Below are 12,950 nucleotides of genomic sequence, written 5' to 3'. Positions count from 1 at the left end.
TGCTGCTTGGCCTGCTGTGTTCATCCAGCCCTGCACCTTGTTGTCTCGGATTCTCCAGCATCTGCAGTTCCTACTATCTCTGATTCGAGCATAACACTGTTGGCTGCACTGATAGGAGAGAAACTCCAAAGTCTTCCAGAATAATCTGTACAGACTTCAGTAAGGCATTCAACAAGGTTCCTCATGGCAGTCTGGTCAGCAAGGTTAGATCACATGGAACACACGTAGAACTGGCCATTTGGATACAGAACTGGCTCGAATGTAAAAGACAGATTGTGGTGGTGGTGGTGGTGGTGGTGGTGGTGGTGGAAGGTTGCTTTTCAGACTGTGACCAGCGATGCACCACAAGGACTGGCGCTGGGTCCACTGCTTTTCGTCATTTATATAAATGATTTCGATGTGAACATGGAGATATGGTTAGTAAGTTTGCAGATGACACTAAAATTGGAGGTGTAGTGGACAGTGAAGAAGGTTACCTCCGAGAGCAACGGGATCTTGATCAGATGAGCCAATGGGCCGAAGAGTGGCAGGTGGAGTTTAATTCAGATAAATGTGAGGTGCTGCATTTTGGAAAGGTAAAGCAGGGCAGGACTGACAGGACCTGGCGAGTGTTGCGAAACAAAGAGATCTAGGAGTTCAAATTCATAGCAAAGTGGAGTCACAGGTAGATAGGTTAACGAAGAAGGCATTTGGTATGCTGGTCTTTATTAGTCAGTGCATTGAATATAGGAGTTGGGAGTCATGTTGTGGCTGTACAGGACATTGGTTAGGACAGTTTTGGAACACTGTGTGCATTTCTGGTCTCCCTACTAATAAGAAGGATGTTGTGAAACTTGAAAGGGTTCAGAAAAGAACTTTAAGGATGTTGCCAGGGATGGAGGGTTTGAGCTAAAGGGAGAGGCTGAATAGCCTCAGACTGTTTTCACATGGAGCATTGGAGGCTGAAGGGCAGGGATAGGATAAACAGACAAGGTCTTTTCTCCGGGCTTGGGGAGTCCAAAACTAGAGGTTTAAGGTGAGATGGGAAATATTTAAAAGAGACCTAAGGGGCAACTTTTTCCACACAGAAGGTGGTGCACATATGGAATGAGCTGCCAGAGGAAGGAATGAAGACTGGTACAATGATAACATTTAGAAGGCATCAGAATGGGTATGTGAATAGGAAAGGTTTAAAGAGATATGGGCCAAATGCAGGCAAATGAGACTAGAATTTTATAGGAGATCTGATCAGCATGGACGAGTTAGATCGAAGGGTCCGTTTCTGTGTTGTACATCTCTATGACTCTACGACTCTAACTATCTCAAAATTCTATTACAGATCTCTTTACAATACACTTTCTTAAATTGCATAACTTCAGAACCTTGAAAGTCCCCGTTACATGAGGCGTCATTGATGACTGAATAGTAAATTTATTATAGTCCCAGAGGACCACAGGGCTGCTCTCTCATTAGAGACGGAAAACTGGTGGTGGTTTAATCCGAGGGTCACTACACCTCAGGCAAGCGGTGAGGTTGAGAAGGAGGGATCTTCCTGGTAACCTCAGCCAGTGCAGGAACTGAATCCACGCTGTTGGCATCACTCTGAATTGCAAATCAGCTGTTAGGTAGTTCTTGCACTAGTACAACCACAACCACAGATTTCAGGCCATTTTTCAGACTACTTCTCTGTGCCGTATGAGCCTAAGGACAACAGCAGGTATTTTAATATCAAAATGTACAAAAGCAACTATCTATGCCCAAAATGCACAACTATCATTTCTGTTTCCTCTTATTCCAAATTGTCCTGTATGAAGAGAGCGAATGTAGCCTGGATAATATCTTGTAAATTAAAAGATTTGCATGTGATGCTATAACTGCAGTTATAGTTGGGTGATTCCTACAAAAGTGACTAACCACATGAATAGTTAATCATGTAGTCAACCTGTTCGGATATGTTCACACCTCTGCAGCAGGTGAGACTTGAAGCTGGACCTTCTGACCTAGAGATAAAGACACTGTCACTGTGCCACAAGACAGTATGTTGGTTAATTGCTGGACCACAGTATTTTATTCTTCTTTGTCTTCATTCAGTTCTTCTTAAAGAGGTTGTGCTACTGGGAGTAAACAAGGTGTGTGCAACATTTCACCACTGACTAAATGGAACAAATTTATTGAGCTTAATGACTTTTTTTTTTGTGCTATAGTCAGTAGCAGTGTATGTTGGATGCCAAAAAAAAACAAGATTAATATAGAGAAACCAGAACAAATACTGACATTTGGTATCCAACGTACAAGCAACAAACTCACAGCAGGTAAAGAAATCTTCAGGCTTACTTCTTTGGCCTAAATTTTACAGTCAGTAAAAAAATGGTGGTGCCAACTGTGGATCTCAAGGGAAGCTACCTACAAATACCTAAGGATCTCTGTAACATGGATTTCACCTTGCTTAATTCAAGATTGAATCTGGCACCAATTCAATGGGATCGCCAGGAATCCAAAATTGGGGATGTCATCAAGTATAATAAAAAGCCAATTTTGCTGATGCATTTCATAGACAGCAACCAACAACGTACAACAAACACAGAATCTCTTTACTTTCAACTTCAAGCTTTCCGTAAATAAATTATTAGAAATAATCAGTGAAATAAATTATTAGAACATACACATTTCCCTCGATTGCAGTCTGAGCAGGGCAAAATCACTGAGTGTTATTTCTGGATTAAACTGTATTTAACTATACATGCGGACTCCAGCAGTTGCTTTTGGTTTCAGAGCATATGTGACAATGTACATTGATAATTTTACCATCAATACTAATGTAAAAATAGGGCCAATAGGCTTTGCTAAGCTCTTATACTTAACAAGACATTTAAGTTCTATTTGCTTACCCGAGTGCATGTGCTCTCAAAAGAAAAGTTATAGTCGATTTGAAGACAAAATCAAAGCAGACATCAACAGCTCATTATTGATTCGAGTAAAGTTTCAAACCCTACAAAGAAAGAAAGAGGAGAAACTTATTCAATATTGACATTTTGAGGTCAACATGATTTACTTCCAGTGAAAGTGTTACTAACAACTAGAAGTTGGGTTTACATTGCGTCTTCAAAATAGGATAGAAGTTCCAAGATGCAGAGATGAACAAACTAAAAGTTAAGCAAGATTACCAAAAATACATTCGAAGAGGTAGCTTCAAAGAACAATCTTAAGGATGGAGAAGTTCAGGGAGCTAACATCAGAGTGTGGGTTCAAGACAGATGAAGGCACTGCTGCCAATAACTTGGGAAGGGAGAGGGTGAGCGAAAGTCCACAGCCTGAACAGTTGTGGGGGATATTAATTTAGTCAAGCAAATTTGCAGAGATAGCAGTTAAAAGGCCAGGACATTGGAGGCATTGGGGAACTGAAAGCCACTAGAAGCAAGGACGAAGATAACAGATGAGCAGGATTTAATGCAAGGTCAGATATGGGCAGCAGGTCTTTTGGATCATCTGAAGTTTTCACAAAGCAAATATCAAGAGGCATGGGATGACAGGGTGGCCAGGAAAGTCAGAGGTGGCAAAGGCAAGGAAGAGGGTTTCACTAGTAGATGGCCAAGAATTGTGAGTGCAATATCGCATAGGTGGACAGGCTATTGAATTAATACAGACAGTAACAATGCAACACTAATTGCAGTATTCCTAAAATAAAAACAGAACATGATAGAAATACAAAGAAGCTTGAAACATCTAAAAGGAGAAAACAGATTAGCATTTTGAGTGTCAGTTTTTAGAATAGAAACCTCTAGGGTCTCTACCTTACTAGGAAATCAGGAATTACAGCATCCAATTTGCTGTCAAAGTGCAAACACTGTAAACAGAGTTGACAGCAACAAAATTTCTTACAGCAAACTAATTACTCATTATGTTGATCTCTACTGAATGCATAGAGAATTTCATTATAGAGCATGGAGAAGGAGTAGAGATAGTGAATCAATATAATCTATACAGATTTTAAACAGCCCAAATCCAAAAGGAAAATATCTGCTTCTAAGATTTTTTTAAAAAGCTGCTGTGCATATATTTCCTGGTGTAATTCAAATATTAACTTCAAAACAGGCAAGGAAACACACAAGGGAAGATAAGCCAACTGTCACACTATTCTGTCTCACCAAAATGGAGACAGCGTGCATAACATGAAGTGATACATGATTACCATGTGTTCTACTTGCAAAAAAAAAAGACATAATGAAAAGTAAAATATATAAACACACATTGAACTACCGAGCCTGTGCTCCTCTCTCTCTGTTTATTTTATTGTTTATGTTCCCTGCAGATCCAACAGAAGAACAGTGTGTTTCTCCTAGACATTGAGAAATCTATTCCCAGGCCAAAAAATACATAGTTCCTGCCAGTTTAACGCCTGCCAGCAGTGATTCACTATGGAGTTCAATAACCCATGAATGTAACTTTAACTAAGTTCAAAGCTCTCTCAAAATCCAGTTGTCTATACTGAACATAACTGCACATGCCAGTCTGCACGTACAGTAGTGTACTCCCCTACTTAGAAACTGCAGAGTTTAAAAATAAAACTGCAAGTACAAAAGCTGACTACCAGACCAAAAAAACCTTTAAATGTGAAATAATATTAATTTATTTTGTTGACCAATTCTATAAAATAAAGATCTACCAACATGTTGAAACTGTAAAAGTAATTGTTGAACTTCATATCCAAACGTACCTTAAAAGGAAACTAACTAGAATTTGCAGATTAACCAACATAAGAAACCTCAGCAGACCCAATCCCTTCAGTGACATTCCCATGTACTTTTCAGCAGGTGTCATAAGGCAAAGATCAGAATTGAGAACTCTGGCTGAATTTTCCCCTCCCAAGTCTAAAGCAATGGTAGAACACCTGTTTCTATTCTTCCCAAGAATTTGAGCCTAGAAACCTTCAAGCCCATACGTTCATTTCTACAGTACACAGTACCATGAGTTCTTATTCAGGGAATTCCTAGTCTGATTTATTACTAACATGGTGGGCACTTCAATGCCTCCCCAAGTCTTGAAGTGAAATATTTAAGTCACAGGGAACTACAATTTTAATAGCTTGTCACAGAGCTTGTTTACATTACCAATTGTGACTTAATGACACCGTAAGTATTATCTGCATGATAACGAATTTTAGCTATGTTGATTTACTGCTAGAAACTCTAGTAACGGTTCCACTTCAGCTCCTTTCCAATTTCAGATTTGAAAATGTATATTCATACAAATTTTACACTGTCAATGAGTCAAGAGCTAAGAATTTAAACTAGTCCCCAGCCAATTTATGAAAATACATACATGTTTTTGTAGCTTTCACTGTGGTCGTTTGGGGGTTTGAGTAGAGTATCGAAATGTAAATCCAAGTTCTCAACAGAATAATTTAGGCTCTCACTTCTAAACAGAATCCATGTTGGAAACTGAAAAACAGCTTCAAGCAAATTTGAAAATATAAAAGAACTACAGTATTACTAGTTCGGCATTTTGGCACCATTGCAGTATGGGAAATGTAGCAATAAAGTAAATTGTACATAATTGTGATGTGACACAAGTGATGCACATTAGCTTAGATGTCTCCCAATGCTACCAGCACCAAACCTGGAATAATTTTCACATAGGTGCTGCACAGTTAAGATTGTTCACTGACTATAGAAAAAAACCTACATTGGTACTACCACGTGATTTTTTTTTTACAGCTTAGATGGATACATTACAGAAAGTACAGCTAACAACCACTGTACCTCATTGAAAATATTTACCATCTAACTAATATGCAGTTGTTCAATAATTCTGTAATGCATTTCAAATTACATTATGAACATTTAGTAATCTAATTTGTTCTCTGTAAACTCTGAATTCAATAACATTACCTTTGACAAAATTAGAAAACAGGAGAGGCAGATTTTCCTGGTCCTGTACCTTGATCTACAGGATCCACTGGCTGTAACAAATTTAGGAAAATGAAGTAAGGAATACATATAGCCACAGCATGGCTATCTTAATTCTTTACCTCCACTCATTCTTAATTTAAATGGATAGAAAGCCAGTGGTGTTCCCTTGAGGCCACATTCTCTTCTCCACCTAACTTTCCTGTATGTATTGCACCCAGATGGTGGAGTAGCTCCTCCACAAATGCAAAGAAAGTGCCTAATTTTCTTCCACTTATTACCCCTTTCCATTTACAATCAGAGATTGGATTACGGGAGATAAATAAATGCTTTAATACAAAGGAATTTCAAAACAATCTTAAGAGATTGTGCTTTTTTTATACCATTAAAGCTCTCTGTCCTGTTTCCTTACTATATTGAGTGTATTAAGCCTGCACAGGATTTGTTTGAAAATACCGTTCTCAGTCTTTTACTAAATGTTCCCTTTAGTTCCTATTTGGAATGCTTCCATATGAAAACTCTTCCCAAACTAGTCACACTAGTTTTTGACCATATTCTTCATCAGGAAACTTTACTGAATTTAAAGATGTTTGTAATGAACTACAAGATTCATTGCAAGTTTATTTTTGATCCATGTCTATTTGGCCTATACCAGACAAAAAAAGAATCTGAAGGCATGTGGTTTTGCAGCATTGGCTGAGCATACCAGCAGCTGCTTCCATCAGCAATGTTGACAGCATTCCAGCAAAGTCACAAACATGATCTTCATGAAGATAAACACACACTAATCAATGATGTACTCTATTTTCTGTCTGTTTCTGGAAAATATCTTCATTCCCTGTCCACTGCCACTTCTGCCCCTGCATCTCCCCAAGCCACAGGACAACCAAGCAAAGTAATGCAGGCGAAAACATGTGCAGTTTTTAAAGGTAAAGCAAAATATTGGGATTGAAAAGTTAAGATGTGAGAGATATCAGGTGAATCACTTATTCTTATCCTGAATACTTCTTGCTCTAATATAATGGGCCAAGCACATTTTGTCAATGACCTTGGAAATGTCACTCTAGATGCTCAGCAGCGGAGTAGTTACCCTGAATCAAACTGCTAGAATGTTATAACACACATCCAGGGCAGATGACTTGAACCTTGGCCTCCTGGCCCAGAGATAGGGACAGTACCAGTGCACCACAACAGAAAATCAGAGGTTCAATGTGTAAGGTCCAAAAGTGCACATTAAACTCTATTTAAAATGTTTTGTGATATAAACTAATTAAGAATAATCTTCCATGCCAACATTTCAAACTATCCCAATGTGTTCTGTCCAGCAACAAGTAGTGAGAAGGCCTGCATCTGCCACATCATGAGACATGAACCCAACCTATCCATTATTCCTTGATGGGCATGTTTCCAAGTTGCCATCCATCTACCCTTGCACAACAGCTACTACACTTTCAAAGTAACTCACTGAGTATAGCAGTAATGTATTTCAATATTATTAGAGGCGATATTAAATATAAGAAGTATTTGCGAGAAAATGTCCATCACAAGGAAACACAGTTGCAGAAAGTATGAGGGAAGAGATCTATAAAATAAACTAAGGGCATAATCAAAAGCTCCAAGACTTTGTCAAACTACAAGAGAAAATGATATCATTTTCTTATATGTCAAACTAATTTACATTTTTTTTCTTAACAGATAACTTATTTCCAGTTCTTAAATAATTGTTCTGGTGAAGTCATTAAATTCATGAAAATTATGTTTAATGAATATGTAAACAGACCATTTAAAACCGTGATCACAAATCGAGGACATGATTTCAAAGTTCACAAATCTCAAGGAAGAGACCAGATAGAAGAATTTCTCACTGCAGCTGGAGATATTTAGAATAAATGTACATTAAAATACAGCTGATGCCACGTCAATCATATGGTGTTACTGTCTCCGTTAAAATGAAGCTGGATGATAAAGAATGAGAGGAAGGATACAATTGACTATCAGGTATTCTGTCAGATCTTTGAGGGGAACTAAGTCAATCAGGTGCAAGTGCTTAATGCATTCTTCTAACCTCCCTTTGTTATTTCAGTATAAGAATTTAACCATTTCAAATACATTAGTCTGATAAAATAGCAGGCAATAGAATTTCAGATGAACATGTTAAGTGTTTGATTACTACTATCAAACTATGCAATTTCAAGACACTAGATTTCAATCTTTTTGAGGCCAAGACAATGTCATCTGTCAAATAAATCAGAATAATAGTGATTGCAATCTTGGATTAATATCTTGGAGTTTTCATCAGAATATCTTTGGGCATTAGAGAAATTTCAAAGCAACTAACTTCCCGGTGATTTTACTCATGGTTGTTGCTGCCTGTCAAGAGCTTAATTAAATGGAAGACAGTCTACATTAGTAAATATTTAAAAAGACATTTAGACATTTTTCTACACTTGCGTTATAATTCTTAAATAGATTTATAACGCAATCCTAAATGTTACAACAGGAGACATCAACAATTTTGGAAGGAAAAGGAGGACCTTCAACCTTCATTTAGAGTTTAAGAACATAACAGAAGGAGCAGGACTAGGCCACTTGAGATCTAAAGCCTGCACCACTATTTAACAAGATTATGGCTAATCTATCCAATGTCTGGACTCCCCTTTCATGCCAGCTCACCGCAGGCCTCAAATCCTCACTATTTCAAAAATCTACTGACCTCCACTAAATACTTTCAGTGATCTAGCCTCCATAATTCTCTGGGGTTGAGAATTCCAGACATTCACTATCCTCTGGGAGAAGAAATTCTTTTACATTAATTACAGAATAAGGGAACATGCATTTATAACTACGTCCACTAATTCGAGACTGCCCCACAAGTGGAAAAAGCTTCACAACATTTATCGTATCAAGCTCCCCCCTTAGAATCTTCTTCAGAAGAGTCATATAGACTTTAAATATTAACCGTTTCTCTCTCCTCAAATGCTGACAAACCAATGAGTTTCTCCAGCACTTATTCTTTTATTCCCATTGACCATTCTTCAGAATTGGCCTCAAAATGTGAACTGTTTTCTCTCCACAGATGCTGCCAGGATTTCCAGCATTCACAGTTCTTTGTTTTGTTTTACTCACTCACTTTAAACCTATTTAGCTATCCTCGATAGGAATTAGCTCAGTGAATCACTTCTGCATCACCTCCAATGCCTGTACATTCTCTCTTAAATATGGGGACAAAAACTGTCACAGTATTCTAAGTATGGCCATTCTAACACCATCTACAGCTGTAACAAGACTTCCCTATTTTTAAACTCTAACCTCCAGCAAAAAGGCCAAAATTCCATTTGCCTTCCCAATTACTTGCTGCATCTGCATGCTAACTTCTTGTGTTTCAAACACAATACCACCCAGATCCTTCTGTGCTGCACTATTTGGAATCTCTCGCCATTCAAGTAATCATCTGCCTTTTGAATCTTCCTACCAAAGTACATGACCTCACATTTTGCTACATTAAACTCCATCTACCAAATTATTGCAATATGCCCTCCCACCTATTTCTGTATCGCCAGCAAATTTGGATATATTACCAATCCTCCAATTTATTAACATAGACAGCAAATAATTGAGGCCCTATAACTGATCTTTGTGGCACTCCACGACTTCTGACTTTCTAACCTGAAAAAGACCAATTAATCCTAATTTTCTACTTTCTGCACCTTTGTATTTTACACAGACAATGCTGTACATCTACTGGTTCTCCTTTATCAACTCTTCTAGTTACATTCTCAAAGAACTCCAGCAAATTTGTCAACTACAATTTCCCTTTCACAAAACCATGTTGACCCTGTTTGTTTGCATCTAGCTTTGCTAAACTTCCTGCTATTTTTTCCCCAATGACGTAAGTTAGTCTAACTGGCATATAGTTTCCTGGTTTCTGTCTCCTCCCTTCTTGAACAGGTGAAATCACATTAGTGGTTTTCCAATCCACTGGAACCCTCCCAGAAGCTGGTGAGTTCTGGAATATTTTGCCCATTATTTCTGCAGCCACTTCTGATAAAACCTTTGGTTGGAGGCCATCAGGTCCCAGCAACTTGTCTGCCTTAGGTCCCAATACTTCATTGCTCATGACAATGCTACAAGATTTTTCCTCTCATTAGCACCTTGTGTGTTTATTACTTTGGGGATCTTTGTAGCATCAATGAAGATTGATGCAAAATACTGATTTAAATAATTTGCCATTTCTTTGTTCACCTTTATTAATTCCCAATTGCATACTCTAAGCCTCCCATATATTTTAGCTACTGTCTTTTTATATGCCCGTAGAAGCTCTGTTTCTTTTACCTTTCTTGTCAATGTACTTTCATAATCATTTCTTCCCCCTTTATTAGCCCTTTAGTCATCCACTGTTTTTTCTAAAAGTCCCAATTCTCTGGCCTATCACTAGTTTTCGTATGCCTTGGATTTTGATTGGATACACTCCTTGACCACCTTTGTTAACCACAGGTTATTCATCCTTTTCACGGAGTCCTTCTTTCAGACTGGGCTGCCATATTATGAAATATCTGCTTAAAGGTCAGCCACCACTCATACCCCTTGATCCGTTTTTCCAGACGCTTTAGACAACTCTTTCTTTATACCTCTGTAATTGCCCTTATTTAAGTTGAGGACAAAAACTTCACCATGATCACAGACATGACATTTTGGCCCATTGTGCTAATGCCAATTCTTCAAGAGGTGCCTTGTATCCCATTTTTTCTAAATCTTCTTATAGTCTACCATTTCATGAATCTGCATTCGAGTGATCTTATCATCTCTGCTCAATAGTCAGTGGTGAGTAATAAGTGTTGAAAATAATTCTTCTAATGTTCCCCCTTTATTTTACTAACAATAATCTTCAACCTATGATCAGTTTGGCCTGAGGCTTTATAGAAGAGTAAACAGGACAGACAGTCTAGTTATATAAACAGAGCGGTAAAACCACCGAGAGACACACAATTACAAGCATTCATTACTTGAAATTGGTTTAAAACTATAGTAGGAGTTAGAGTAGTTCATAAATGAAATGTTGCTGCATTACTGATTGAACAGAAAATGAATGTGTTTGTGTACCATAGAGTCACAATCCCTGTGGAATGGTGAAACCTAATCAGCCCCTTTACTGGGCCTCGCTTCCATGTAGCGAACAAGCTTCTGAAACTAAGAGGCAGTCCACTCGATGAAGCAGTTTGACGATCAGATAATTGTTGGAATGGTCCTTACAATAGTGATGATGTTGTAGCATGAAGAGGGAGGTTGCAAGGGGTGCTAGGTAATGGCAGCCACTGATCATCCCTGGCCAGCATTTGGTGGGGATGGGAAGGAGAGGAACATACCTTAATGAAAGCAAATATTGTGGATGCTTGAAATCTAACTGAATTGCCTTTGGATACTTAGCACACTTGGTCATACAAGTACAAGAAGAATATTTTTAAAAATTATCTAAATCCCATACATACTCAAGTATTTAACATTCCTCTGAACATCCATTTTTAAACTAAAGGGCTTGTGAAAAATTAATATGTATAATCATCTGTCACCCCTTCACAGGAAATACTAACTATAAATGTAAAACTAAAATGACAATTAATTTCCGTGGCCAGAATCTTTTAGGATTCTGAGCCATGTGGGCCATGTGAGGTATGTGGCAGAATTTTGCATGACATCTGGTAAGGCATCTCAATGTCAGGAGCATTTCACTCCATCCTGTATGCTGTTGACAAGCAATGTGGCGAGTTTCTTGCAATGTGATTGTGATCAGATAACCTGTTTTACTGCAGTTAGTTGAGGAAACGTTAGCCAGTAACTGGGATAGCTGCTGTTTTTCAATAAATTAGCATGGGTTTTTGTTTGTTCTTTAGGATGTAGGTTTCACTAGCTGGGCCAGCATTTGTTGCCCATCCCTAATCAATCTCAAGGTGGTGGTTGTAAGCTGCCTTCTTGAATAACTACAGATCATGTGGTGTGGACACACACACACAATGCTGTCAGGAAGGAATCTCAGTATTTTGAGCCATCACCAGTGAAGGGGGCAACAATGTTGTGTCAAATCAGCATGCTGCATGGTTTAGGAAGGAACTTGCAGGTGATGACATTTCCATGCACCTCGTGCCCTCATCCTTCGACATGAAAGTCGTAAGTTTTAAGGTGCTGCCAAAGGAGTCTTGTTGAGTTACAACAATGCATCTTGTGATGACACCATGTACTGATGCTGGAGTAAGAGAATGTTTAAGGTGGTGGATGGAATATGAATCAACTGGTTCATAACTTGTAGAATGTCAAGCTTCGAGTGTCGTTGAAGCCACAGTCACCCAGGCAAGCAAACGGTACTCTATTAAACTTCTTATTGTAAATGTGAACTCTCATATCTTGCCAAGGAGAACAGAAAAGCAGAGCATTATTTGACGGGAGAGTGCTAGCAGAATTCTACAGTCCAGAATGATCTGGGTGTCTTGATGAATGAGTCATAAAAAGTAGGTATACAGGTGGAGCAAGTAATTGAGATGACAAATGGAACGTTTACATGTATTGCAAAGTGAAGTGTTGCTTCAAGTGTACAGGGACTAAGATAGTCCATCTATGGCGTATTATGTAGAGTTTTGGTCTCCTTACTTACAAAGGATATAACTGCATTAGAAGCAATTCACAGAAGGTTCATTCTTCTGATTCTTGGACAGAGATGGTATCTGATGAGGGAAGGTTGAACCAGTAGTCATTGGAGTTTAGAAAAGAGAGAGGTAATCTTATTGAAACATACAAGATCCAGAGGGGGTTTAATGTGTGGATGCCTCCCCTTGGGTGGGGATTTCCAGAACAAAGGAACATGGTTTAAAAATAAAGGGGTCTCCCATTTAAAGTGAAGATTAGGACAAATTTATTTCTCCAAAGGCTGTTAAGCTGGAATTCCCTCCCCCTGAGAACACTGGAGACTGAATCACTGAACACATTCAAAGCTGTTAGATTGGTTCTTGATCAACAATATTTGAGGGTGATGGACAGAAAAGTGGAGTTGAGGCCACAATCAGGTCAGCCATGATC

General features: G+C 38.5%; 1 protein-coding gene across 3 annotated transcripts in view; it reads right to left on the bottom strand.

The window, feature by feature from the left end:
• The window catches only part of raraa (retinoic acid receptor, alpha a), a 348,546-nt gene that overhangs the window by 225,684 nt on the left and 109,912 nt on the right, over positions 1-12,950 (bottom strand). For all 3 annotated transcript variants that reach the window (XM_048614479.1, XM_048614478.1, XM_048614481.1), the window contains exon 2: positions 2,868-2,968. Coding sequence is in view for 2 of the 3 variants with exons in the window: in XM_048614478.1 (XP_048470435.1) it covers positions 2,868-2,877 (10 nt within the window). In the remaining variant the exon portion in view is untranslated. The remainder of the gene's footprint in view (positions 1-2,867; positions 2,969-12,950) is intronic.

The sequence above is a fragment of the Rhincodon typus genome, chromosome 30 (assembly GCF_021869965.1).
Source record: "Rhincodon typus isolate 14 chromosome 30, sRhiTyp1.1, whole genome shotgun sequence".
In the NCBI taxonomy this organism is placed as follows: domain Eukaryota; kingdom Metazoa; phylum Chordata; class Chondrichthyes; order Orectolobiformes; family Rhincodontidae; genus Rhincodon; species Rhincodon typus.
This window is presented reverse-complemented; position numbering and strand designations above follow the sequence as displayed.